Genomic DNA, 27,727 nt, shown 5'->3' on the forward strand with positions numbered 1-27,727 from the left:
ACTAGTGGTTATGAAAGGTACGGTATCAGTGCCTACTTATTCATCATAGGTGTTTAATGCGCTTACCATATGTTATGAAATGACTGAACTGATAGAGTTAGAAAAAGTCATGATTGTTAGAATGTGGCACCCCTGGTTGCTCGGTGAATGAAGCAGCCAACCAATCACAGCAACCCTTATTATAATAATTAACCCTTACAGGCGCGGGTCATTAAAATTTTAGAAATATAATTAAAAAAACACAATGGATGGGATAAATTGGTTATCCGGACATAGATTTTACAGTCCAAATTTTTTTAAATTCATCCCCTCCAGCTGGGGGGTGGTGTCCCCGTTTGTGATCACCGCCCTCCTAGAGCAGAAATTGTTTTCTGAAGTGGTTATGTTTACCTCGTATGACAATTGGAGTAATTTCAAATATTTTAAGTTCTTAAGCATTTTTACTAATTATTTCAATAATTTATGCCATTAAGAATATTTAGAACACAAAATTCAATATTTTTACTATAATTATTCCAAGATAAAGATGAAGTTAAATTCAAGAAAGTTCATATAGATTATATAAAATTATCTAAATAAGCAACTAAAAGTGTTAAAAATATTTTTGGCACATTGTTCTTGCTTTATGTGCATTCCTTTTGTGCCTATAAAAATATTAAATGAAAAAATTACGACTGTATAATACCATTTACAGAAAAAATAATATCAAAGCTGATAATAAAAAAAGTATACAACTGTCTGGTAGGAAAAGCAGATCTCAAATGTGTGCAGTCATGGACCTTCAAATCTCACCTGTTCTGGGTCAAGAACCCAAAATAAATAAACAAAAACCCATTGTAAACTATTCTTTTGGTCCCCCTTTTCTGAAATGTATCAAATTACATCTTTCACCCACAACAGTGAGATCAATGCTCTAGACGGGCGGTGTCCACATTTGGGGACACCTGAAAGAAACTTTGTTTAAGCATTCAAAAATGAACTCGAATCTATTGCAAAATTATGATTGATTAGCTCAGGATTCCTGAGGGAAAATGGTTGACTAATTTTAGTTTATGGTGTAAAATTTTAAAAATCTTGAAAAAAATATTGTATTTGAGCTTGAAAATCGAGGTATTTTAAACAAGAAATTAAGCCAACAAAAAAGAGGTCATATTTAATAGTGCTGCCATCTGTGTGCATTAAAGAGAAATAAAAGCAACTAATCCCAGACAGCACAACTTTGGTCCTTTGGACGTCCTACTGACATCATTTCAGGACTAACTCAAAACATTAGGTTATCCTCCGGACGTTTGAATTTCATCATCCCGTTCTCATCGAGGGACATCCGAGGGACCGTTCAATGTCCGCGAAGTGTTTTTTTCCCCAGTTCGTCCCTATGATGTCCGGCCTGGTCCCCGAGGACTTAAGCATTCGTGATCCTCAAGGACGTAAAAAAAATATTATCCCCAGGTTGTCCAAATGATGTCAGTCGATCATTTTTCGGGCGATGTCTGGGACCATGCCTTTTGTGGTCGATCCTCTGGACGTTAATCGGACTAATTTCAAATGTCCGAAAGATGTCCTACGAACTATAAGCCGTTCATATATTGGCCTTCTTCAGGACGTTAAATGGGCTAAATCAAATGTCCGAAAGATGTCCTACGAACTATAGCCGTTCATATATTGGCCTTCTTCAGGACGTTAAATGGGCTAAATCAATATGTCCGAAAGATGTCCTACGAACTATAGCCGTTCATATATTGACCTTTTTCAGGATGTTAATTGGACTATATCAAGTGTTTCACGTACTATATATATAAAAAACTTTAAATGAGCAAGATTTTCTTATTTTTGTTGAATATATACCAGATTATAATTTTATTGAACAGTAAAACATTCTTGTTTGAAATTGCTCTAACATCATATTTTTAAATCATTCTCATTTGAAAAAAAAAAAAAAAAACAACATACCAAAAGTTTTTTTTTTTTTTAACTTTAATTTGAAAGGAAAAATCGAAAATTTAAAAAGAATTTTTTTTTTTTGTTCTTTTGAACCAATTCTGTTCTGCCATCCCGCTAAGTGTATGACTTTCAAGCATGCATTCAATTTAAGCTGCACTTTAAGATGCAGCAGTCTTCATGCAGTTCTAATATTTTCAAATCTTTTGCAATCACACTTAAAGCAATTTATTTAATCTTTTTGAATTAAATCTATTATCTAAAATCATTCTTCATTGTATTTTTAGATCATTACCTTGAAGCTTAGTAAGTAGCAATCCCTGTAAAAAAAAAGCTTACATGTAAAACAATTACTTACCTTTTTTTGTGTGTGTGTGTATTTTATATTGTTTGATTAGATTTCTAATTTCTCTTAATTTTTATTTCTTTACAAAGTTCATAAGTTAAAATACACAGATTTTTTACTCCTTTTGGAAATACCTGAAAGTAATATCATATATGATACCATTTTTAGTATACACTATCAATAATGACTGTTATTGCTGCATACAGCAATTTTTAAAATTAAAAGGTTTACATAAAAATAGTGTTTAAATAATAACTGCTAGCTATTTTCTACTTCCAAACTTCACGTATTCTCCATCAATTATGTTGAAGCTTAATAAACAAATCCCAATTATTTATTATCACAAAAACTAATTTATCAAATACTAACTTATTTACTAATTAATTATTATTCATCCTCAATATCAGGATTTGACAATGGCACATCAATTCAAGTTAATAATTTGCATTGATTTCTTTTTCTTCTTAGTTCTGAAAAACACCTGAAGATTTTTTTTTATTATACAACAAACTATCAATTATGAATTGATTTTCACGCTGCATTAAGCTGGGCAAAATATAAAAAAAAATAATATTTGAATATATTATATAAACATGATTCCTATTTAAAGCTTTTGTTTCAAGTTTAGCATTCTTATACACACATGGATTTTAATTTTGCAAGCTTAATGAAACATGTTAAACACATAGGAAAAAGAAACAAAGTAAACACACCAATTTATGTGAGAAAAAATTTATTACTAAAACATATATTACAATAGAAAAATTTGATCATATTCATAAGATCCGGAAGTTGCATCACATAACTTTTCTGCACCTTTCAACCAATCCTGAATAGATAAAAGAAATATATGTAAACAACTAATTATTTGAATGCCTTGATAAAATATAAAGGGGTGGAGAGGGGAAAATAAAATAAACTTTTTGAAACTTTCTTTTTCTCAAGTTTTTTTTTTTTTTTTTTGAGAACTTGTTTATTATTAACATGTATTACATCCTGAACAACATTTGTCTATCTTAAAAAGGCAATAAATTTTTGCATTTGCAAAAAATATTTCAAAAACTTAGTCAGCGCCCATAGTATTATTACACAATTATTGAAAACTTGGGATGAAGACTTTCGGTTTCATAAATTTTATTTCAAAATTCTACTTCTATAACTGCTAAATTTAAATGAGAAATTAAGTGTTTCAGTATTTTTGATTTTTCAACAGTAAAATATTATCCAAAAAGATTCTAGACAGAGATGACCAAGTCCAGCACTGCATCAGCTGCTGCATGAGAAAGGTTATCCCTGAAATTTAATTTGTCAGGGGGAACACCCTGATATCCAATACTCATGAACTGTGCAAACGGTATAGGTGCGCAGGACTTCAAGGTGCCAAGCCATTCATTGAGAACAGAGATAGATGTTTTGTGATAACTGAACAGACTATTTTAGTGTGATAATTGCCCCAGTTTTCTCCCACTCGAAAGACAACTATGAAGTACTTCGTGAAGGCACTTTATGCTGGTTTCGTAAATTCAATATGCAGGGCCTGCTGTGCTACATTATTGTACAGAAAATACAACAATAATTGTACTATCATTATGTTGATGTTTCATAGACTCACTTTTGAGATACACAAGGTTTTTAGCAGACTTAGATAAAATGGAAAGCTTTATTTTGAACACAAATTCTAACTGAAAAATTTTCTGCAAATAATTATTTTGCCTTACTCACCCTTGAACAAAGGCGCCCCATATAAGGGGGCAAGGGAGGCAAAAGCCCCCCCCCCCCCTTAGAGATTAGAACTTCCTTGCTTTTAGTACTTTTTCTTTGCAAAAATATAATAACATTTCTTTTCCCAGCCATTGATGAATAATTTATCAAAAATGTCAAACTTTTATAACCTCTAATATGTACTGAAAATCGGAGTCTATGGGAAAATATCCTGCTAAACCACGCAGAAAATATCTAAGCCCCCCCCCCCCCCTCTTACAATTTTGCATATGGCGTCCCATGTCCTTGAATAAAGAATTAAATCTATATTCAAATAATGAAAGAGGCCAAAAAAAAAAAAGGCAAGCTTTAAATCTTTATTTTAATTTATTGATTTATTTATTTATTTATTTATTTATTTATTTTTTTTTTTTCAATAATAAAGTTTGCTTATTTTTCACCAACTGAAGAAAACCTGCCAAAAACCATTATTTTTTTTCACACCATGAAACTTTAAAAGGCTTTTGGAAAAAGACTTTCAGAAATAAACTAGGATTTAAAAAAAAAAAATCCCCTTAATATATATATATATATATGTATTGATTGCCTAGCAATTTGTAAAAAAAATTCTGCAGAGCCAAACATTTTCTGCGAACGCCGTTCATACGTTTGTCTATACTATGCAAGACTGGTTTTTAGATTAAGATAATAGCACCAAATTTAAATATTGTTAAAGAAAAAAAAATACTGAAATAACAGCTTTTCAATAATAAGTATTGTTATACAAGAAATTAATATGAAATGGAAAATAATACAGTAACTGGGAATATGGTTCAAAGGTTACAAACGCAAGGAAATAAACAAAAAAGGGTTAAGATACAAAATTCTAGAATCTACAAAAGTAGATTTAGATGCAATCTATATTTTTATGACACAAAATTCTACTCAAATTTGGATAGCAGAGATGATTAAAATGATTATCAGTTTTTTTCTATGTTTTCTAAGGAAAATTCAAACACAATAACTAAAGAAAAAAACTTCAAATATTATATTGCGATTCAAATAAGGGGAAAATAACTGCTAAATTTCGAAAAATATATTTATTAAATTCACCATATCAAAATTAAATTTTATCTAGTAGAACGTGTCCTTGATTTCTGATAACCAGCATGTAAATACAGTCAAGCACTGCTTATACTTTTTTGAAGGGACTGTATGAAAAAAGTGTACAAATGAAAAAAAAACGTATAACAGGTATAGGCTAATGTGTATTCGACTTTGCAGGGACCAATTTCAAAAATGTATAAAAAAGATATGTATAAAACAGTGCTTCACTGTAGTAAAAAGTTACTATGATAATAACTTTTCTTTATAAATCATGACAGGGCAGGAAATTATTGTTGATTTCAAAAGTTACCTAACTTGAAAGTAAAAAGAGATAAACATAAAAATATTGTATTCCGAAATAATAGAATTTTTTAAAAATACTAAGCACTTTTCATAATGCACTCAAAAAGACAAAATAACTTTTCTTGGTCAGAAAGGGCAATTTTAGTATTCTTGTATTTTGCAATTATTCTAAGAAAATAAACCAAACGAAGAAAAGTGCGGCTCAAGTCATTTTAAACCAATCTTTCCTATTAAGAAAAATATGCATGTTTCGGAATTTAAATTTATGATTGAAAGTTAGATAATGATAAGACATTCTCTGTATGACATGCACCACACCTTTTCTTTAAAGTGTTTTTCTTGGAATACTTGAAAATTACAGGAATACTTAAATTGTCCTTTCTGGCCCAGAAAAAGTTATTTTGCCCTTTTGAGTGCCTTATGAAAAGTGCTTAGTATTTTTTTTAAAGAATTCTATTATTTTATTCTTTTTAGTGTAAATGTATTTCAGAAATAGCATGATGTTACTAACAAGAAACTTCACCTTATTTTTTCACATAAGTGTTCCATACTAAAAGGAAAAAAAAAAAACCCCTATATACTAGGGTGGGTCGATTTTATCTTTTTTCAAAATCAAAAAACGCCTGTGGTGGGGGAAAGTTGTGTACTTGCATCAAATACTGGTGTAATTTTTTTTTTTGGAAATCAAAATATATTAAGATCCCACGCCAGTACCTTGAAAGTTCCCAAATATGCAAAAACTATTATGCAATATTTTAAAAATTGCTTGTGGTGGGGAAAAGTTGTGTATTGACATCTAATGTTTGTTAAAAAATGTTTTGGCTAATTAAATACATTGTAACCTCTGCCAGGTCCCTGAAGTTCCACCAAATATGTAAAAATGAAATGCAACACCAAGAAGGAGTGGTCAGAAAGTGATGAAGTTTGAAAAAAAGACGGAGACAGCAATGAATAATAAATTATCTTAATTTCAAAATGATAGAATACAGAGCGAGAACAACGTCGGCTCAGTAGGATGTAGGGACCACCCGGGACAGCGATACACGAAGAAACACGGTCTACACATAGAGTCAATAAGGGTGTCCAGAGGGATGGCTCTCCATTCCCTTTCAACCATTTGCCAAAGTTCGTCTTCTGAACGAGGCAGGGACAGAGTCTGCAAACGGCGTTCAATCACATCCTACACATGTTCGATTGGTGACAGGTCAGGAGAGTATGGTGGCTAGAGAAGCATTTGTGTGTTTCTTACAGCATGTTGGTAGATGGGAGCACTATGTAGTCGGGCGTTATTCTGCTGAAATATTGCATTAGGTAGCCCTTAAAAGTAAGGGATTGCCACAGGCCGCAGCACTTTATCCAAGTATCGTTGGGACCATCATAGTGCCCCTGAATACGAACTAGAGGTGATATGGAATTGTACACAATTTCGCCCCAAACCATTATGCCACGTTGTTGTGCGGTGGGAGGTTCCAGTTACTGCTAGATTAGATCTGTTACTGGATAAATGGAAGCGGAATTCATCTGAGAACATGACATTTCGCCATTCTGTCATTCACGTCGCTCTAGTCCGGCACCATACTAAACGTTGCTGTCTATGTTGTGAGGTCAATGGCAGTCTTCTTAGTGGACACTGATTGCAGACCAATTGCGACCAAACGACGGGAAATTGTTCTGGTTGGGCACGAAACATTCAGGGTAATCTTGCACCTGCTGCAGAATTGAGGGAACAAGTGACTTGTGGGTCTGCTACAGCTTGTCGGTGGATGCATCGATCCACGCGATCTGACGTCACTATGGCTGCCCCTGCACCCCTCAATCTTGCCACGTTTCGTTGTTTCAACCATCTTCGGCACAGCCGATGCACCATGCTTGCATCCATGTTGGTATCAGCTGCTATTTGACGTTCGGAACCAACCTCCCCTTCTCAGTCACAAAATTTCTTCGATAATACTGCAGTCAGAAATAACCACACGAATATTGCCCATTCTGCAAGTTTCTTCCCTTACATCTTACTTCACGTGCATCAGAGAGCTGCGCATCTCACATCATTTACATAACTCAGTGATATACGTCTAACCTAAAATTTACATAATTTTCTGAACATTCCTTCTTGCTGTTGCATTTTCAATGTCAAGCAGTATAATATATTTTTAAAACCTCGGCCGGGCCTTTCCAATTTGTGTAGTTTTATATTTTCCTTAGCTTTTTCTGCTTAGTTTGACTGTCAGTGATTGCATCATGGGAGCCCATATAGGGTAAGTGGGGGCTCAAGCCCCCACTTACCCTCCTTGAAATTAGAGCTTCCTTCTGTTTTTAGTACTTTTTCTTTTGAAAAAATATATAAAAGAATTCTGATCCAGCCATTAATGAATAAGTTATTAAAAATGTCAAATTTTAATAACTCTAATCTGAAATCAGTTTTCATGGGAAAAATATCTTGCTAAACCATGGGGGAAATATTGCCACTCTCAAAATTTTTCATATGGGGCGTCCATGATATGCACAGCTTAATAAGTATTTTAACAGTCAAGAGTCAATAGAAATTCATGACATCATGGTGCTTGACACTCTCTTCAGCCGTTTTTATCACCTCACTAAAAACTTAACTGTAGCCCCTTCTCAGAAGAATCAACACGAGCCCATTAGAAAAAAATAATGAAGATATTTTTTTAAAAAATGCGATAGAGTGAAGCCTAGAACTTGAAGCAGTAAGGTATGACTATTTCTTTAGTTTATAGCAGTGGTACCCAGCCTACGGCCACAGAAGTTGATACATGTGGCCTGTTGTTTAGATTAAAAGCAACAATATGAAAGCAAATTCATGACAATATAAAAGTTTGGAGTTAAATATTCAGAAATTGATTCCTGAAAAACAGTGCAATAAATAAAAGGAGCATAGAGCATCTCCCACTATGAGGTTTTTAATTTCCATATAATTTCCTATATTATTTTTTATGTTAATAGGAAAAATTTTAAATACTCAAAATTTTCATATGTGTTTTTATGAGAGAATGGAAAGCATTTTAAAAGGAGGTGCAGCCTTTGGGTACGAAACGGTTGGGCACCACTGGTTTATTGTAATTATTAGGTTCTGCTTGCATGGGAAAAATACAACTAACAACAGCCTTAAAAAAAAGTATAAAAAAAATATTGGAAAAAGTTAATACTGAAATAATATCAAATTAAGGCATTGATAAACATATAACATTTTAAACTTGCCTGATAGACGTTGTCTTAGGTGTTCAACTTCTTTTAGGGCATCTTATGCTAAGCAGCATGATCAGTCTCTTGAGCCATTCAAACACATAGAAAAAGCAAATTGAAATGAATTAATTTGTGATTAAAAAAAAAAACTATTAGATATTTCACAAGGCAAAAATAATTAATTTTGATATTGATACTTAGACTAAAAAATAGTTTAAAATAGTTTAACCTGGTTACATTAAGAGCAAGTTAGTTCCTTAACACCAGGTGTTCTTCATAACTTGAGTTATTCAAATTTTTTTAAGCAAAAATGATTTTAACAAGAGATAATTTAAGGAAAGCCTAAATATTCTTTCAAGTTACAAATTAAAAAAAAATAATATAAACAAAAAAAAAATTAAAATTAATTTGAATTTTGATATCTTGAATTCAAATTATGTTTTTCGCAATCACGAGTGTGTGTATGTATTCGTGTATGGGGGGGGATATGTGTGTTTGTGTGTAGGGGTATGTGTATGTGTGTGTAGGCATGTGTGTTTGTGTCTCAGTGCTGGCATGTGTGTGGGTAGTTCTGTGTATGAATGTGTGTGTGGGGGGGGGGTGTATGTATGTATGCATGTGTGTGTAGGTGTCTGTATGCATCCGTGTGTGTAGGTGTCTGTATGCATGCGTGAGTGTATGTGTTTGTGTGTAGGGGTATGTGTGTGTATGGTGGTGTTTGTGTATGTGTTTGTGTGTGCGTGTATGTATGCTTGTGTGTGTAGGATATGGACGCAACCTGGAGACGGTTTTTGCTAGAGGAGCAGCATCATGAGGCCGGGCCGACGCGACGGGTGGTGCTGCCAGAGGGTGGCGCCGCGCCGGTGGGAAAAATGATAGCACGCCAAAAACAGTCAAATGAAAACAATAAGCAATCGTGATTGCTCAAAAAAACAAGTATAACTTGGAAATTTTTTAATTACAGGAACAGTAGGAGAAAACTATCTGAAAATTTGAACATTTTTTAAGCTACCATTCAGCATCCAATTATTAGAAATTATCAATTATTTTCATGAAAATATGGATGGCACTTCAAGCAATATGTTTCTGAAGAGAAACATTAAAAAAAAAATATCATGAAAAAATAAAAAAGCTTACAATATTGCAATTTATGTTAAAAATATAACCGAGTTTTAAATATTTAGTAAACCAACCACAATTCAAGTTCTCTTAAAATCCAAGCTTGCATTTAAATAGAATTTACAGGCAGTAATTAATTAGCCCCTAATGATGCAACACAAAATTTATTTGAAGTTGAGAATAATGACAGAACCTTGAAATATTAATAAAAAATAACAAGTTTAATGCAGATCATAATATTCAGAAAGAAACCATATAGTAGATAAACATGTATCTTACCGATAGATTTGTTTTACATAATTAAAAGATATACTACTTACATAATCTGAGAAAATTTAAATGTAATATATACTACATAACATTCAAGGAAATTCAAACATAACTCTAAAAATAAACTTGAGTAAAAAAAAAAAAAAATTGCTCACACATAGGAATTTTTAAGATCCCCCCCCCCCCTGCTATTGCATTTAATTAAATATTCGTAATATGATAGAAATACAATGCCTGATACAAATATTTTGATACGTTAACAATGTGCATGTCACATGACAGGCACATTATTGTACTTAAATGTAATACTCTAGTTAAAAAGATTACGAGCGAATATAGTGGAACAGTATAATTTCTGATTGGTAAAAGTATTAAACCAATTAATAATTTTCCCTCAGAATTAAAATCTCTTTTGATTCTTTTCATACCATCCAAGACATAATAAATAAAACAATCTTTCAGTGTACACAGAAAAATCAGGTTGAAATGAAATTCAGTAGCGCATGTGTTATGAGAGACTTAAGTTTTTTTTTTTTTTAATCATTGCGAAAATTATGAAAATGTAACTAATTTTTTTTCTTTTAGTAAAAGTTAAACTTTAGCAATATTAATAAATAAAATAAAAGTAATTAGACTTACCTATATCCTAAATAAGGTTCTTCAAGCGGCACAGCCGGCCACGTGCTGCAAGAACTCATTTCACTCTCGAGCGTAAACAAAGCATCACGGTGGCAGTTAACTGCAGACAATCAGAGAGAGGGAAAAAGATAATGGTGAAATGCCTCCAGTTTTTTTTTTTTTTTTTAAATTGCCTCGTGTTACTTTCTTTTCTAGATTCATTCGAATGCTTCATTTTTCAAATACAAATCAAATTCGATTCATTTTTTCCCTTCTTAGTTAAGGTGATCGTATTTCTGAACGCCAGTTTTCAGATGTGTCCTAAAATCCAGGAACGATATGGGGATTCTTATAAATATTTTTGGGGACTCAATTGGGACAATTTCCGGTTTCCCTTTAACGATTTTGATTTCATTACTTTTTACTGTTGTAAAGTCAAACTACATTATTTTTCTTAAACATTTTCGTTTTTTTAAAATGATTCGTAATAAAAATAAGCGATCATTTCTTATACCTTTGCAGTTACAATTTTTTATTGGTTTTCAGGGATGCCCACCTAGGGGAGGTAAGGCGCAGACTGCACCATTCAAATTTTTAGGGGGGGGGTGTTTTGGGGGGTATTTTTCTCATTTTTGGGGCCTCTGCTTTCGGAGGGGGTCTCCACGATATAGAGGGAGGTGCACCTGTGCCCTTAGGGGGTTGGGCACCCCTGTTGGTTTTTGACTAAATTCTAAAATGACTAAGAACAATATTTAGTAATCTTTATAACAGTTCTGAAATATGTCATACAGTTTATAATAACACAGTGAAACCCGAATTTTACGTTTCTTAAGAGACTGGGTTAAAAAAAACGCAAAATACGGGAAATACATGGCCCGATAATGGGACCCGATTTTTATGCGAGGAAAACGTGGATCCAGAGAACATAAAATCGGAGTTTCACTGTATACATATGATATGAGCAAGGATTGCTTATGTACTAATTTTTGGACATTGACAAAAGTTTGACACAAAAGGAATTTCTTCAACAAATATGTTTTCATTCCCCCCCCCCCCTTTTTTCATTCGACATGTTATTAAAAAATAGTAAGTAATTATAGATTCAAAGAGTCCTTATAGCTTAGCTATGCATATATAACCCAGTCTTGTGGCAGGTGTGCCCACCTAGGGGGGAAGGGAGGTGGTCATGGCGCAGACCTCGCCATTAAAATTGGGGGGGAGGGGTGTTTTGAGGGGTATTTTTTTCTTTTTAAGGGGGTCTTCGTGATTTTTAGAGGGTGCGCCTTGACTCGAAGGGGGGGGGGGGGGCACCATTATTGGCTATGGATTTGTATTGCTAATCGACCACATGTTCTCGAATTTTGGGGACAACCTGTATAGAGGTTTTTGACCTCATATTCTCAAAAATAGTCTCAGTACTTAGGCATATTAAAAGTCCCCTAATTTTAAAATACTACCGAATTTATAATTAGAAGCGCTTTTTTTTTCTTGAGCACACACACACCTACACACATATACACACACTCATGCCTGCGCACAGACACAAACACACACTCCTACGCACACACATATACATACACACTCATGCCTGCACACAAACACATATGCCTACATACACACACACACGAACACCTGCACACACGCGCGTACACACACAGCACTGCATACACAACACGCATACACATGCATACATACACACACGCACCCACACACATGCGCCTACCCAAACACACACGCGCATTCATACACACACACTCGTGATTGCGAAAAACATAATTTGAATTCAAGATGCCAAAAATTCAAATTAATATATATATATATATATATATATATATATATATATATATATATATATTCGGGAGGATTTCATATAAGTCTACAAGAATTATCTTTTATGCAACTATTGTAAACTGATGACTGTTCTGGGCACTGCACCTTCAAAAAGAAAATATGTATTTAAAATGTATGAAATTAGTATAATGCAGCGCATTTGTATCTCGCCTATTTTTCTTTATGAATTAGCTTATGATTTGAAAAAAAACAGAGCCAAAGCTCCGAGTCAACTTGCTCGTTATCTCCAGGTGTTCTTAATAACTTGAGTAATTATAAGTTCAAAATTTATTCAATAAAAATGATTTTAGTAAGAGATAATTTTAAGAAAGTCTGATTATATTACACATGCTTGTTCCACGCCAATTAAGCCCAATAGTCCCGTTTTTCTTACTTTCAAGTCCCTAAATGACCGTTGTTTTCAAAATCTGGTCATTCTCTTTAAATTTTCAGTTTTATCGATTACTCCCCCCCCCCCCAACATAAATTATAAATGTGTTTTTCCCGGAAAAAAATCTTGAAAAAAAATAATATTGTAGCTGAATTTTCAGATTTCTCAGTAAGAATTCAAGTCTCTTTTCTCCCTAAGGGAAAATTTAAAATATGTTGGGAATAATTTATCACACTACTTGTATTTTAAAAAATCTCTACCTTTTCCAGCTTTCTTCTCGGGGTTTCCTGGCCGCCATTGAAGTTCGCACGTGCAAAGTACAGAATAACAGAAGCCAGAAAAAAGTGTAATAAGTGTCAAAACGATGAAAAAAATACAATTTGCTGATCGAATGCACAATTAATCGCTTATTGCTTCGTTTTTGTAAGTCCTGTGGTCGGATAGTCGATATTGGATTAAATTTGGGATCTTTAGCAACTTTTATTTCAAATTCCAACTAACTTAAGCCTACAAAACTGCAATATTGAAACTTTGATCATTGTACATAATTGAAAAACCAACCAAAGCTATATATCAGCGAAACAATATTAATTTAAAGTAAAGCTCAGAAGCAATTTTGGATCCCCATTGAATGGAATTAAGCGCATCAGATATGAGTGTTGAACAGCGAAATTCACCGATGAGCAAACGCCATCTTTCGCGCTAACTTAAAAAAGAAATACTGAAAGTGTGCGTGATTTAAAACATTGTACGTCATAAATTTTATTTTTACGATCAAAATTAGAACGAAATTCCCAAAAGAACTTTCAGAAACCTTCTATGTTAAACGCCATTTATTTTTTTAAGTTACTACACACTGCCGAGCAAGACTGGAGTACACCGTAACGTTTCAGCCTAGTAACCCTGTGGGTGTAGGTTCAAACCCCGAGTAGGTGGAAGCGATTTTTTAAGAGCTTACAAAATCTCGCATACGGAGATGAAGAATTTGAAAAAAAAAAAAAGAAAGTTTCGTAGGTTTTTTTTTTTCTAAATTATTTATCTTGCGGGATAAAAATGAAAATCCAAAAAAAATTTTTTTTTTTAGAAATAATCAGGAAATATGTTCAAAACAATAAAAAAAATTTCACATCAGTGATAGATTTAAAAATAATAATAGTAAATTCAAACGTATAATTTGGTTTAAAATTATGACACAAGCCTGACATTTTTGCCCTGAAGTCTGTCCATTGTTTACAATTTCGTTAAAGAAAAATGAGGGTTCATCCGTTCTGTTTGCAATTATGATAATTTGAACAGCAATTTAAATTTTTATATTTCGTTCTCAAAGAGATATAAAATGCATTTGATTGAAGAATTTTAGAAGAGACAAAGTTGGAAGAATTTTTTTTTAACCTTGAAAAAATTGCTTTTTTTTTTTGTAAAAAATGAAAAAGAATTCAGTGAATGATTTAAAAATGGTAAATTCAAATGTTTATGTTTAAAACAGAAAACTCTTCTTAAAACCCTGAAATGTAACACTTTGAAGGAAAAAAAAAGTTAGGGAAATTTGGGGGTTCTGTTCGTTTTTATAATAATTTCTAACTACAATTTGAATTTGTGATGTATAAAGGTAAAAAAGCGCGAATAAAATTATATTTTACCTTTTTAAAAATTAATTACCAAAAATAAAAAGAAAAACCGCCATAAATAACCATTACTTGAAAAAAAAAATGCGTTAGAGGAATATTATTGTATAATAATATCAAGTTTAATGTAATAAATTTATAACAAAATCCAGTTCAAATTTTGATGTTTTAAATTTTAGAGAAGAAAATAACGTTTTTGGCAATATTTTGTTTTACTATCGCCAAAATGTAGGATTTTTGAGTATCATAAACCGATTTAAAAATGTTATGTCCATTTTATTACCTTTCCACATAAAAATTTGCATTTTTACATTTCCACATTTTTTACTGTAAAAATATTCATTTTTTCTTTCGATTAATATGTTTTGAGAAGTGAAATACTTATATGACTTCATTTTTGACAACAAAGAAGTAAAATTAAAACTAATATGTAAATGTAAAAGTACTGACTTTTCCCCTTTAAATAAAGTATATTAGAAGTCAACAAATTTCTGAGATCAATAATACTTTTTTTATACGCAGCATATAACATTTACTTTCACTCAAAATGCGAAAAATAAGAATTTTCGAAGTTTGACAAGAAAGTCCTACGAACGACTGATTTTTCACATACGCAGGACATCCGAAGGCAAAGACCGCAGGATGTCAAAAAAGAAAATCCTTCGTACGTCCTGAAAGGACTAAAGTTAATCCCTGGAACTACCTTGTGTGATACTCCCGAGGATGTCCTCATGTCATCGAATTTCCCACCGCGCTTTAACCTATATTTGAAAAAGTATCATGGATAAACAAGCGTGTTTTGTCTTTATTTGATTTTTTAAAATGAGTTCTTTCGCTAATTTGAGCTTCCTATTTCATAATTAATTGTGATTTAAAAAAACTGTACTTTTTCAAAAAACTTTTTTCCCTCAAAAAAATAAATAAATAAATAATAATAATAAAATATATAAAAATAATAAACTAAAAAAATAATAATTTTTTACGCTTATTTAACTTAAATGTTATTTTCGTAACTCGTTTAAGTTTTGTAGATCATAGTTCATTAGGATTTTTAGAAAATTTCAGTGAGAAAACTAATAAAATAAAATTTCTCGTTCAACTTGAGATGAATGTCCTAAAAATGATTGATTTTGTTGAGACTCGGGATATCCTTAGAGATAAGTCCCAAGGATATCTACAAAAAAAGTCCGTGGTACGTCCTGAAAAGATAAGGATCACTTTAGGTCATCCTTAGGCCTAAAAAAAAGTTTGTCCTTGGGACGTCCTGCGAGACGTGTCTAAGGATCGCCAAATTTCGTCGATTTTTTACAACGGACTAGATTTGGACGTTCAGGACATAAAATGGACGTCCGAAGGACTTTTCGTGCTGTCTGGGAAGGGATTTAATCTGCAGTGAGGATATGTATGTAATTCATGTGAATCTTTTTATGAAAAAGTAATTTTCAAAAAAAAAGGGGGGGATATGAAAATGCGGAAATTCATTTTATTACTCAACTTTGAGAGAAAATAAAAAATATTGGATAATATGCGAATTTTGAAAGTGTTGCTTTTCAGATAATATTTAATCTGATGCCTAAGTTTATCAGAATTCGATGTAGATCTTGGGTTATGTTGCTCGGGTTGTGAAGCTTAATTAGCAAAATTTTGTTCATTTAATCAGAGCAGGCAGGGATCTTGTTAAAAATTTTTTAATTGATGATCTCATTGATAATTTATAATAACACTCACAAATTAAAACATGACAATTTGAGATATATACCTTCTCAAGTTTTGTTGACTGTGAGCAATAAGTTCTCTCACTCTTTCAAATTGTTATTACGATTAAAAAAAAAAAAACATAAAACTTTTTACATCAAAGTAACATTGATCCAGTATCCTTACAGCAAATGCTTTAGAACAATTCAGCCTTTTACTTTCTTAAGAAACTTGTCTTGCTAATTATATAATTATTTAACGTTGTATATTAAATGTGTTCTTTTTTGCTTGAAAAGGTGGGTCTGTGTTTTTTTTTGCATGAACTACATTGGAATATGTTTTCTTTTGCCAGGAAAATTTGTTTTCTCAATTTTGTGAAAACCCTAAATAATAATAATATACAGCCTGGTAGTTTCAATTTCAAACCTAATCGGTTGTAACAGCTGCAAATATCACTAGCTGCCCAAGTAGCATCAACTCATCGGATTTTGCTCGGTAGATCATTGACTCCTCCTGAACTCATCACGGAACGCACGCTGATATCGTTGTGATCGGAATCCGATAACCATTTTTCGATGAGCTGTTTTTCATTGAAAAACGAAATCATAACGATAAAATTTTCCGATTAGAATTTGTCGGTCAAAATTTCATCAGAAAAAGAGATTGTAACAATCACACAAATTTTCCGAGTGAAATTTCATCGAAAAACGAAATCGTAACGATCAAATTTTCCGACGAAAATTTGCCAAGTTACATTTCATCGGAAAAAAGTAGGTCGTTTAAATTTTCCGATAAAAATTTTCACAATCTAAAATTTTTGGAAATCTCCCAACTGTTAAAATAGGATAAGTTTTATTATTCGAATATCCGACTATTGATCAAACGTAAGGCTATACGGATCAACATTCAGGGTTGAGAATCGGAGGAAAAATGACTGAGACTTTGACTCCGAATCCGACTCCTGGATTTTGGAAGGGTTTACTCCTTTTTGCTGCAAAATCAATTCAACTTCAACTCCACGATTCCAACCCCGATTACCTGACTGGAATTGCGAACAAAATGAGACTTTGACTCTTGAATGATTTCTCTCTATCTCAAAAACAATTCCACTCTCTTCAATTTGACTCCCAAAATTACCGACTCCGACTCGGTTTGCAGGCAAAATGACAGACTCCGACTCTTCACTAGCTGGTGCCACAAGTATATTCACTGAATAAAATTCTCACTTTTGGTTCAGAAATCTGTCATGGCCTTGGCCGCTGATAGATGGCGCCACAAATGATTTTAGATTTAACACATTATTTTCCTCCTTGGAAAGAGCATTACTTGTTTAGTGGTAAGCATATGAAGCTCATATTCCAGAGGCTTAGGGTTCGATTCCCAGTCAAAGCAACTTGGATTAAACTCATGAATCAGTCAGAAATTAGAAATTATCAAAAGTAAGAAATTAGAAACTAATTAAATAATTTATTATAAAATATTCAAAGATATTGAATAATTGTCCCAAATGACGTCATCCGAAAATACCCCTCCTGAAAATTTTCAAGATGGCGGAAGGGTCACGTGGTCATCCAAGATGGTGGATCCCCTTCCCACTGTTAATTTTTTTTCCTCCTGCTTGTCCCTATATCACGACTGTTACTACTCCTCATTGTATTTTCATCCTAAATTCATCGCCTCGGAACAGCACTGCTCGTATATTGCTCCAAATCTCATCGCATTTTCATCCAAAATTCATCGCCTCGGAACAGCACTGCTCGTATATTGCTCCAAATCTCATCGGTATAGGGACCAAAATTCATCGGATTTCGATGATCGGATTTGACTATTGCCGATGAGACATATTGGAGCAATTTCCGATGAAAACTCATCGGAATCCGATCATCCGCTGGAATGAGTTGATGCTGCTCGGGTGGTGTTTGTTTAAAGCAATGTTAAACTCTCAACATATACTTTTTTACTTGAAATGTTATATCAACTGAGTTGTTGTAAACCTTGAAAAGTGTTGTAATATTAAAGTCAGAATGCTAATAAATTCTTTTCGGCTTTTTGCAGTTAATGACTTTTTTGTGTCCTTTTAGTTTTTTCAAAAATTTTCAAACAGAATTTTTTCCCCTACAGTTTTTCACCACCACAATTCTCTTTTAGACTATAATTTGTAATCAACATTTTAGCTATATTAATTAACCTTGTTAGTTTCAATTGAGTAAGGTGCATAAACTTTTAATGCTCTGGAATTACTTTCCCGTTACTGTTTAAAATACAATAGTTAACATTGTATCCATGTTTGCATTGTGGGAGTCACATGACCAAACTACAGCTTCCCGTTGGCTGAAATGGATTTGTTCTTGTTTGCTTAGGACACATGTATGGATATGTTCTTTTATGCACAGAACATCAATTTTCAAAGTACTAATAATAGGACATGATTTTTTTGGAGGGGGGGGGGGGATGAACCAACTACACTACTGCATAGGAAAGAGGTTGTCAAATAAAAATCAGTCATTGCCTGAATTTTGTATTTTTGTGTATATGTATGCTTTTGCATGCCACCTCCTCATCATGGGTGCAAGACCTTCCGTCTCAGGACGGATTTCCGTCTTGGAGAAAATTTCCGAGATGAAGGTCAGGACGGAAAGAAATTTGATGACTTTCCTTCAGATTTTAATTAAAAAAAGAAAAATTGAGTGTTTGAAAAATATGCTTTTTAGTTACGGGACCATTCCATAACCACGAATTTACATCAACATTCTCTCGATTTCCCGCCATGGGCTTGTTTTGTTTGCAACGTGCAAACAAACTCCGTGGAGGAGTGACTTTTAACTCCTGCTATTTGACTTTTTTTAGGTTGCTCTGTTATTTCCAACTCACTTCATTACAGACCGTGGAGTTGCTCGCTGATTTTTTGAATTAATCGCCTTTCGTCTCTATTTTTCACTTGTTATTTTCGATCATCCTTTGTTTTTTTTTCATTTGTGTGTTTTTTTTTTGCGAACTTTACACGCATAAATGACAATTATGTACTCTCTTAAATTGCCTCAGAGTGGAATCTGAATCACCGATTGAGAGTGATTGTTGATGGGATGAAATGTTTACGCCACAGCGAAGGTCGTCCACATACCTGGTAAAACGGGAACTATCGGAGGTTTTGAAGATTTTAATGAAAATGGGAATTCTGGAAAGAATCGGGAAACTTTCAAGCTGGTTTGAAACACAGATGGGCAACTGTTCCTGCATTTTTATCTTGGACAATCTAGGGGGGGGAGAGAGGGTACTCAAAGGCTCTAGAATGAAAAATCGAAAAACTTAATTGCAAGCCATTTTGAAGCTAGGAGTGGTTCGGGATTTCTCCTCTGCAAACTGTTAAAAATTTAAAACTCAAAAATGTTTAGTCTGTCTTTAATGATGTAAAAGTGTGGAGGCGGAGGTTTTTAAAAAAAAAAAATCTTAAACTGGAGCATTAAAAACACTAATTTAGGCAATTTTTGGTGAATTTGAGAGATGGTTTTGGTGTTCAAACCTGAAAATGTTTTACTATTTGAAGCTATACTTAAATGACTTAAAAGAAAGTGTGTTTCGGACCCTCTCCCGAAAAATGTTTGTAATTGAAGTCTTAAAACTTTTAGGCTGTGTTTTGCAATGTCAAGAGGGGGGGGGGGGTCTCTTTAGGAGAAATTCCGAAATTGGAGTCTTAAAAGCGCAACTTTAACCATCTTTAATGAACATAGGGGGTGGGGTTCGGGGTCTTTCCCCAAAAAATGTTCAAAGCTAAAGTATTTAGAACTCTGCTTTAGGTAATTTTCGAATTTTCGGGGGGACTTATAAGAAGAGGGAATTCGAAGGCTTCCTCTCAATAAATTTTATAAATTAAATCCTTAAAACATTTCGGTGATGAACAGTGGGACCCGCAAATTTAGTGAACTTAGGGGAAGGAGTTCCGGGGGGGGGGAGGCTTTCTCCCCTGAAAACTTCTCCATGCTAAAGTATTGAATTGCTATTTTGGCTATTTTTGAGTAAGTTTAGAGTTAGGGAATTAGTCGAAACATTTTCGAAATTGAAGTCTTAAAAATTTGGGTTGTCTTAGGTGATGTGGGGAGGGAAGTTGCTCTTTCAATAGAAAAATAAATCTTAATCACTTACACTGCTTCACAAGAAAGGAGTATTCCGCCGCCCAGCCCGAAAAATTTCTGTTTCTGAAGTTTTAAGAACTGTGTTTCGGACTATCTTTGGATGACTTTCGGGGGAAGGGAGTCGGAAGCTTCTTTCAAAAAGTTTCCGAAATTAAAGTATTAAAACTTTAAGGCGGTCATAAGTCATGTAAGGGGGCTACTGTTCCTAAAAAAAAACTTAGAAACTGAAGCCTTAAAAATTCAACTTAAGGACATTTGTGGCGAACTTAGAGGAAGGGGTTAGGGAGTTCTCTTCCAAAAATTTTTCAATACTGAAATATTTAAAACGCTACTCTAGGCTACATTTGAGTGTTTTTAAGAGGGGTATATTTCGGGTAGCCCTCCCTGGAGTGAGAATTCAGTTCCCCTACTGCTTTTTTTAATTAATAAATATTGGAAAGTGTACCTCGTTTAAAAAATATATATACTCCACTGAAGCTTTTTTTTTTAATTGCTAATTTTACCACCTGCTATCTTATAAAAGAATTTTTTTACAAATGAAGACTGTAGGGGAATGGCACCAGTTCATTAGTCACTCATACCCTTCCCCCACCTTTCCTTTTCTGGTTTGTTCGCGCCTCCTTGGGTATACTTTCCGATCAGAACTGATTTATTTTGCAAAAGTGAAAACCTTGTTCCCCAAGTGATTTTATTGCTGCAATAAAAATCTTTACGATCGGCAAAACCTAGCGGCGGGAAGGCGCCGAACGCTTTTACGCCTAACATCATCCAACATCGTCTAAAATTGCGTTTTTGAAACTTCAATTTCGAAATATTGCCAAAGGAGAGTTCCTGAACTCCATCCCTTCGATAATGCATTCAAAAAATGTATAAACGTTATGAAAGATCAGGGCCGGATCAAGGAGTCCTTAGCATTAGCAAGGTCCTTAGGCATTATAAGTGATGGCGCCCCCAGAGCCATCGCGAGGTCAGAAAACGGGTGGGGGTCTGTAGCGTCTAAATTTTTCACACCCAACGCACAACACATATAGTTTTATTGAATACAAACAAGGAAGGAGCACCCCCCCCCCCACTTTTTTTTTGAAGAAAATATAACTTTTTTTTTGTATTTGCAACTGATATTTCTCCGGGGCCCCTAGGCTATTGCCTATTTAGTAATCCGGCCCTGTGAAAGATGGAGTATACAATTACGTTTTTAAAATTTCAACTTTGAGGAGAATCCAGAGCCCCCCCCCCCCCCCCCCCCCGCCCCACCTTTTACTCTAATATTTTTGAAGATCGCCCAATATTGTGATTTTAAGACTATCAGTTTGAAAAAATTGATATAAGAGAGTCCCTCAACACCTCCTTTCCCACAACTTAAACCAAAATGACCTACCATTGCGTTTTTTGACTTCAATTTAAAAACATTTCTGGGGGAGAGACCCCAGCCCCCCCCCCTCCAGTAACGCTTATAGAAAACAATTTTGAACTAGCTTCATGTTGTTAGAAAAGCGAAAAGCTTAAAATTCAAATTAAACACAAATTCCAAAACTGGCATGATTAAAATACAACATTTATGCACATATATTTTTCCTTAAGCACACATGGGGGGGGGGCTTAAAATATTTTCCGTCTTGAGCACATCACTAAACTTGCACCCATGCTCCTCATTTCTTCATGTACGTTTTCTTCTACATTTTATTCATAGTTATACAGTGAAACCTGTGTAAGTTGACCACTCGCGGTGCAGTACTTTGGCAGTCAACTTAGACAGGTGGTCAACTTATAAAGGGCGGTAATAATTTATTTTATTTTACTTTTTTTTTTTGGTCATTTCTTGCACCATGTATTCATTTTTTGAGGAATTCACCCTTACTCTTTCTGTTCAACTCACTTTCATTGTTTAACATTATTGAAAGTGAAACAATAATTAAAAATACTATTCAAATAATTTTGTTAGTTTTTCCTTGTTCATAACTATATTAGACACTTTAGTTTTAGAAATTCCATATATGCCAGCTAATATTCTCTGGCTTTTTCCATTTTCAGTTAATTTTAATATTTCATACTTTTTATTAATCTCAAGTTCAGCTAACTTTCTTTTTGAAGCTTTTTTATGTAAAACTTATAGCACAGAGAGCAACAAGCTCGACTCTCCCACTTCATAAAGGCAAAATCAAAATATCCTGTCTCTTATCCCTTGCACCAGAAACATGTAACTTTACTCATTAGCAAGCCCAGATCTGCGTATCCGCAGTGCGATAGGCCCGCGTCCTTAAAGGGGCTAACGGCCCTAGAAATTGAAGAAAAAAATAGAAAAAAAAAAACTAGCACTAAGACTTATTTACTTTACTAATAGACACTGCTGGTCACTAGGGAGAGGCCCTACATATATTGTTGCAGGGGAATCAAAATGTACAAGATCTCTTTTTAGCACAATTCCTGTTTTGTCACAACATATTGCAACTGAAAGGAAAGACTGAACTTTTCTACTGACACCTATTTTCATTGAACAGAGTACAAAAAGCAATCTCAAATAGAACAACAAATGAAAAACAAGTTTGGAGAATAAAGAGCAGCATTAAGCTTTATGCTGCTGTTTAGTTAGTAACATACTGTTCTGTCATCAAAGTATTAAAAACATTCTTGGAAAGCTATGAAAAAATAAATAAATAAATAAATAAATAATAAAATAAAATAATTTTCTGAAGAAAGTAAAAAAAAAAATAAATAAACCAAGTGGTCAACTTACAAAGGGTTTTTTACAGTAGTTCAAACCAAATTTGATTAACATTAGTGGTCAAGATAGACAGGTGGTCAAGATAGAGAGGTGGTCAAGTTACAGAGGTTTTCCTGCATTATATGAGATAGGACTAATTCCATTCCTGACAAAAGCGGTCAACATAGACAGGTGGTCAACTTACAAGGGTGGTCAACTTTACAGGTTTTACTGTACTATGAATTATTAAAGACTATTTCATAAATAGTTTTGTTCTTAGCTTTTATTTTTTACTTTTTTGTAATTAGATTAAGGTTCCTTTTCTGTGAAGCTTAGTGTATTTAAATTGATTTTTCTTTTATTTTTGGCAATTTACATAGTAAAATGTTTTGTTCAATTCAATTTTTCAGATGCTTACTTTACTCCAGTTACATGCTACCTCTGTTTCAACTTTTTTGCTATGCTTGGGAGTTTGTTTCCTAATTGGGTTAAATGGGTAAGTAATTCTTTTCGGTTGGACTTATACTTTTCTCCGCACACACCCCACCTCTTAGCTGTAAGCCTTAGGTTTCACCGCCCGGGGGGTCCGCGTAGCGGGCCCCCCGCACGGCTGGGTGCGGCGGTCGATAGTCGTAACGTGCTACGGACGCGCTTGATGCTTATTGCGCCGGGGAAGGTCCCCATGCTGGGCGTCAACCCAGCTGGGAGTTTACCCCTTAATGTTTGAACATAGCATTCTCCATTTACTATGCTCATTTGAAATGTTACCATATTTTAATAAACTTCAAATTCATTTCACATTCAGAGTCGACATTTTTAAAAAAAATGTAATAGAACAGCAGTTGTAGATTCAGACATGTTTCAGGGCTGCTCTTACTGTAATAGACTTTTAGTCCTCCTTTATACAAGGCAACCTAGTCAAATCAACTTTGGAATGGGTGGTTATCAGGATGTGTAACCAGGTAGAAAAATGAAATCGCACAGCATCCTTCACAGGAAAGTCAATTTATTAGTCACACTAGGCCTGTGTACCGCTGCGGCTCTAAGCCTGATAAGGGAATTTGCTTTTCATTACATTCAACCAGTGATGGGGAAACTAAATTTTTTTGTAGCGAACTAAAACTAATTTGTTACAAATATAATTAACTACAACTACTTTTTTTAAAATGTAGCAACTACAAATTACTTTTGAAATGTGTTCGCTACTTTGCTACTTTTCAAAAATTCGTAAATGAAGAGCGTACATAATAGGGTGTCCCACAAAAAATGAAAGCTGATTTTCCAAGTCGTATCCCCTCTTATATTTTTCCTCTTATGTCAAAACAATTGTGAAAAAAAGTTTCATATAATTTGAACGGCTGCAAATTATATTTCAGACTTGCATAACAAAGTGACCAGCACTTGTATGCTAGGCCAAATAAAAAAAAAACTTGTTTTAGAAACTCAAAATTTCTGATGATGAAACATTACCCCTATACAGTGGCGTAGCTACACTTTCTGCCGCCCGGGGTGGATCCTCATTTAGCCGCCCTTTTGATGGTAAATAGCTATTACATTAAAGTGAAAAGTACTTCAAGTAATAATACAATTTTAAATTTTAATAACGAAGAGGAGAAACTTTTTTCTTCATATTTTTCTTGCAGAAGAAAAAAAATCAAATTCAGAGCCCCACTGAAAAATTCCAAAAGTTAAGTCAAATTTTGGAAATTTAGGTAATTTTTAGTAACGCTAATGAAAAAGGGCTTGGAACTTCTCCAGATTTTTTTTTTCAAAATTAAAATCAAATTTTATGCTTCCTTTATTGATGTTAGGGGGTCAGGCCTTCTAAAGGAAATTTTCCAAAATTGACGTGTTAAAAAAGCAATTTCAGGCTATCTTTGGATGCGTCAAGATATCTGGGAAGGTTCGGAGCGCCACCCGGAAAGCTTTTCAACTGAACTAAAAAACACGTAAATGTAGGTTGTGTCTAGTTGTGAAGGGTCCTAACTCACAAAATATTTTCAAACTTGAAATCAATTTTAGGCTGTCTTTGATGACGTCAAAAAGAATAGGGAAGGTTCGGGAGCTCTCTGAAAATATTTAAATGCCAAAGTTTTAAAAACTCGATTGTAGGCTATCTTTGTTGGTGTAAGAGGGGGAGGGGGGGGGCAAATGTTTCCAAAAATGCTGGGAAGTCAGATGGCTCTCTCGTCTTTCCTTGAAACTTTTTGAAAATGACGTCCTAAAAACGTGACTTGAACCATTGTTTGACGGACAGCGCTATGAAAGAGCGAGTTCGGAGGGGGGTTTCCCACCCAAAATCTTTTTCAAAACTGTTGCTCATTTTAAGCTCTTCATCATTGAGAGAGAAAAAAAGGGTTTGCGGACTTCTCTCAGAAATTTGTAAAACCAAAATTCAGAGTCAACTAGGATTACGTTAGGTGATTTTGTGCACATTTGGAGACCAAGTTTCAAAAACCCAACTTTAAGCTATTTATGGGGACATTCGATGAGATGGTGATTTTAAAGTTTGAAATTCATATCTCTTAAATACTCGTTTTAGATTATCTTCAATCACATTACAGGGAGGGTCAGGGCTTGACTGCACTCAGGTTTTAAAAACTCAATATTAGGTTAAAAGATGAAACGTGAAGGGATGGAGTGGGCAAAATGTTTGAAAATTCAAGGCCTAAAACAGCACTTTTTGGCTGTTTGGAGCCATTAAGGAATAGGGAGTTTCGGTTGCTCTCTCCGAAAAATGTGACATTTATTGAGGATTAAACAAAGCCAGGGTGGCGACAGATCAGGGAGATCAGGGAAAAGTCAGGGAGCTTTATCATTCAGGGAAAAATCAGGCAAATATCAGGGAATTTTAATAAAATAACAAAAAACCAGGGAAAATTGATCAATTGAATTTATTTTTTCCTTGCAAAATGAATTACTTTGATTCCCTATGAATTTTCCGCTAATTATTTGTTTTAAAAAAGTAAAATTAATGAGGTGCGATTATACAGTGCCGCATATTTGTGCATTTTTTCCCCTCAAGGTCAAAGTATTCAATCTGAGGATGAGCTTCCTAAGATTGCTTCTGTGTCTGTAATGTTGTTTATTTTACCTAGCTTGAATTTTCCTTCCATACATTCCATGCCACATAAAATCACCCTGCAGGCAAAGATGAAGCCATCATTAATGACTTTGTTCCCTTGCCTTTACTCATTGTCTTGAAGTAATTAGCATACTGTGATCGCGATTTCAAGAAAAAAATCTTTGTTTTTAAAATTAATTCTGAAAAATCCTTAAATTGAATTTTGACTGAAAATCAAATTTGTTTTTTCACCATGGTATAATTTGCTGTCACTTCAGATACAGGAAGGTTTTTTTCCCTTCAGACTTTAAAACTCTTTCATTTTAAAACTGTATACATATATATTTTGAAATTAAAAATTGTTTTTGCCGTTCAATGTTTTTTACTAAAGTAATCTAAGATTTTTTTTTTTTTCGACAACTCATGAAATCATTTGAAGTTGAATTGTGTACATAAGTAAATATTTTTATTATTTTTAATAGTTAAAATGCTTATTCATTCATTAAAATCTAAGTTCTTGAGTAGAGAATAGCTCAATATGACTGGTTGTTGAAAGGTTTCAATTTGTTTTGCATAAATGTCTATTTTGCTGTGTGTAGGTAAAGGGCAGTAACTGCACATTTTTCTTTCTTTTTTTTTGCATTTTTCTCATCTATTGTACATTACCTTTATTGTACATACTCGCTTATTTGGTTTGCACTGAAAAAGAGGCACGACAAAAATTCCAGCATTTTCCTTTTGTTACTACTGAATCCACCACACATTTCTTCAGGTATTTTGAAAACTAATTTCTGCTGATACTGCCATTTACCTACACACGGCAGTATTATTTACGTAAGTAAAACTACATTACTTCTATACTTTAACTATCACTTGTAATTCTTGCAGAAACGATTATACTGCTTGAAAATTCAGTTCAACATTCATTTCCATTTAAAATTTTTAGTTTTATCATGATTAGATATGTCTAAAGGAGTGGTTTTAATGATTTCATTGAATTCTTATGTTAACTTGTGCCTGGAAGTAAAGTATTTGTTTTGATTTTCTACAATATTTCTCTATCAATAATTTAATATACTATTTCTACCAAACTAAAAGGATCATCTTTTCGAAATATATTTCTAATTAACAACTTAAACCATTTTAAACACTGCATTTTATTTAAATTGCAATGCTTTTCATGTAGGGTCGAGAGAGGAAACCATTATCATTGGTAACGTAAATCAGGGAAATTTGGTGAACTTAATCAGGGGGGATCAGGGAACTTATTTTTTTCAGTTCTTGTCGCCACCCTGAATGCAATTTTAAGCTCTCTTCGATGTGGTCAGAATTCTTTGACGTCAAAACACTGCTTTTAGCAATTTTTGGCAATGTTAGACACTGAAGGGGGGAGGGTAAAAATGGAGCTCCTTAAAATGCTATTTTAGGCTATATATATATATATATATATATATATATATATATATATATATATATATATATATATATATATATAATTTTTTTTAATTATTTTTTTTTAAATTAAAGTCCTAAAAATGCATTTTAAGCTTTGTGACAGTAGAAAGGAGCATAATGGTTGAGGAAAATTTCCTAATATAAAGTTTTAGAAATGCAAATTTAAGGGTCTTTTTGGTTTCTCAATGGGAGTTATAACTCCCTTTTGGATCCGTGCTTGAGCAATTTAC

General features: G+C 33.6%; 1 protein-coding gene across 1 annotated transcript in view; it reads left to right on the forward strand.

Annotated features, from left to right (window-relative positions):
* LOC129218833 (equilibrative nucleoside transporter 3-like) overlaps positions 1 to 27,727 on the forward strand; it is a 104,932-nt gene that overhangs the window by 58,972 nt on the left and 18,233 nt on the right. The window contains exon 10 of the mRNA XM_054853155.1: positions 23,293 to 23,474. Coding sequence (XP_054709130.1) covers positions 23,293 to 23,474 — 182 coding nt within the window. The remainder of the gene's footprint in view (positions 1 to 23,292; positions 23,475 to 27,727) is intronic.

The sequence above is a fragment of the Uloborus diversus genome, chromosome 3, assembly GCF_026930045.1.
Source record: "Uloborus diversus isolate 005 chromosome 3, Udiv.v.3.1, whole genome shotgun sequence".
NCBI classification, from domain to species: Eukaryota; Metazoa; Arthropoda; class Arachnida; order Araneae; family Uloboridae; genus Uloborus; species Uloborus diversus.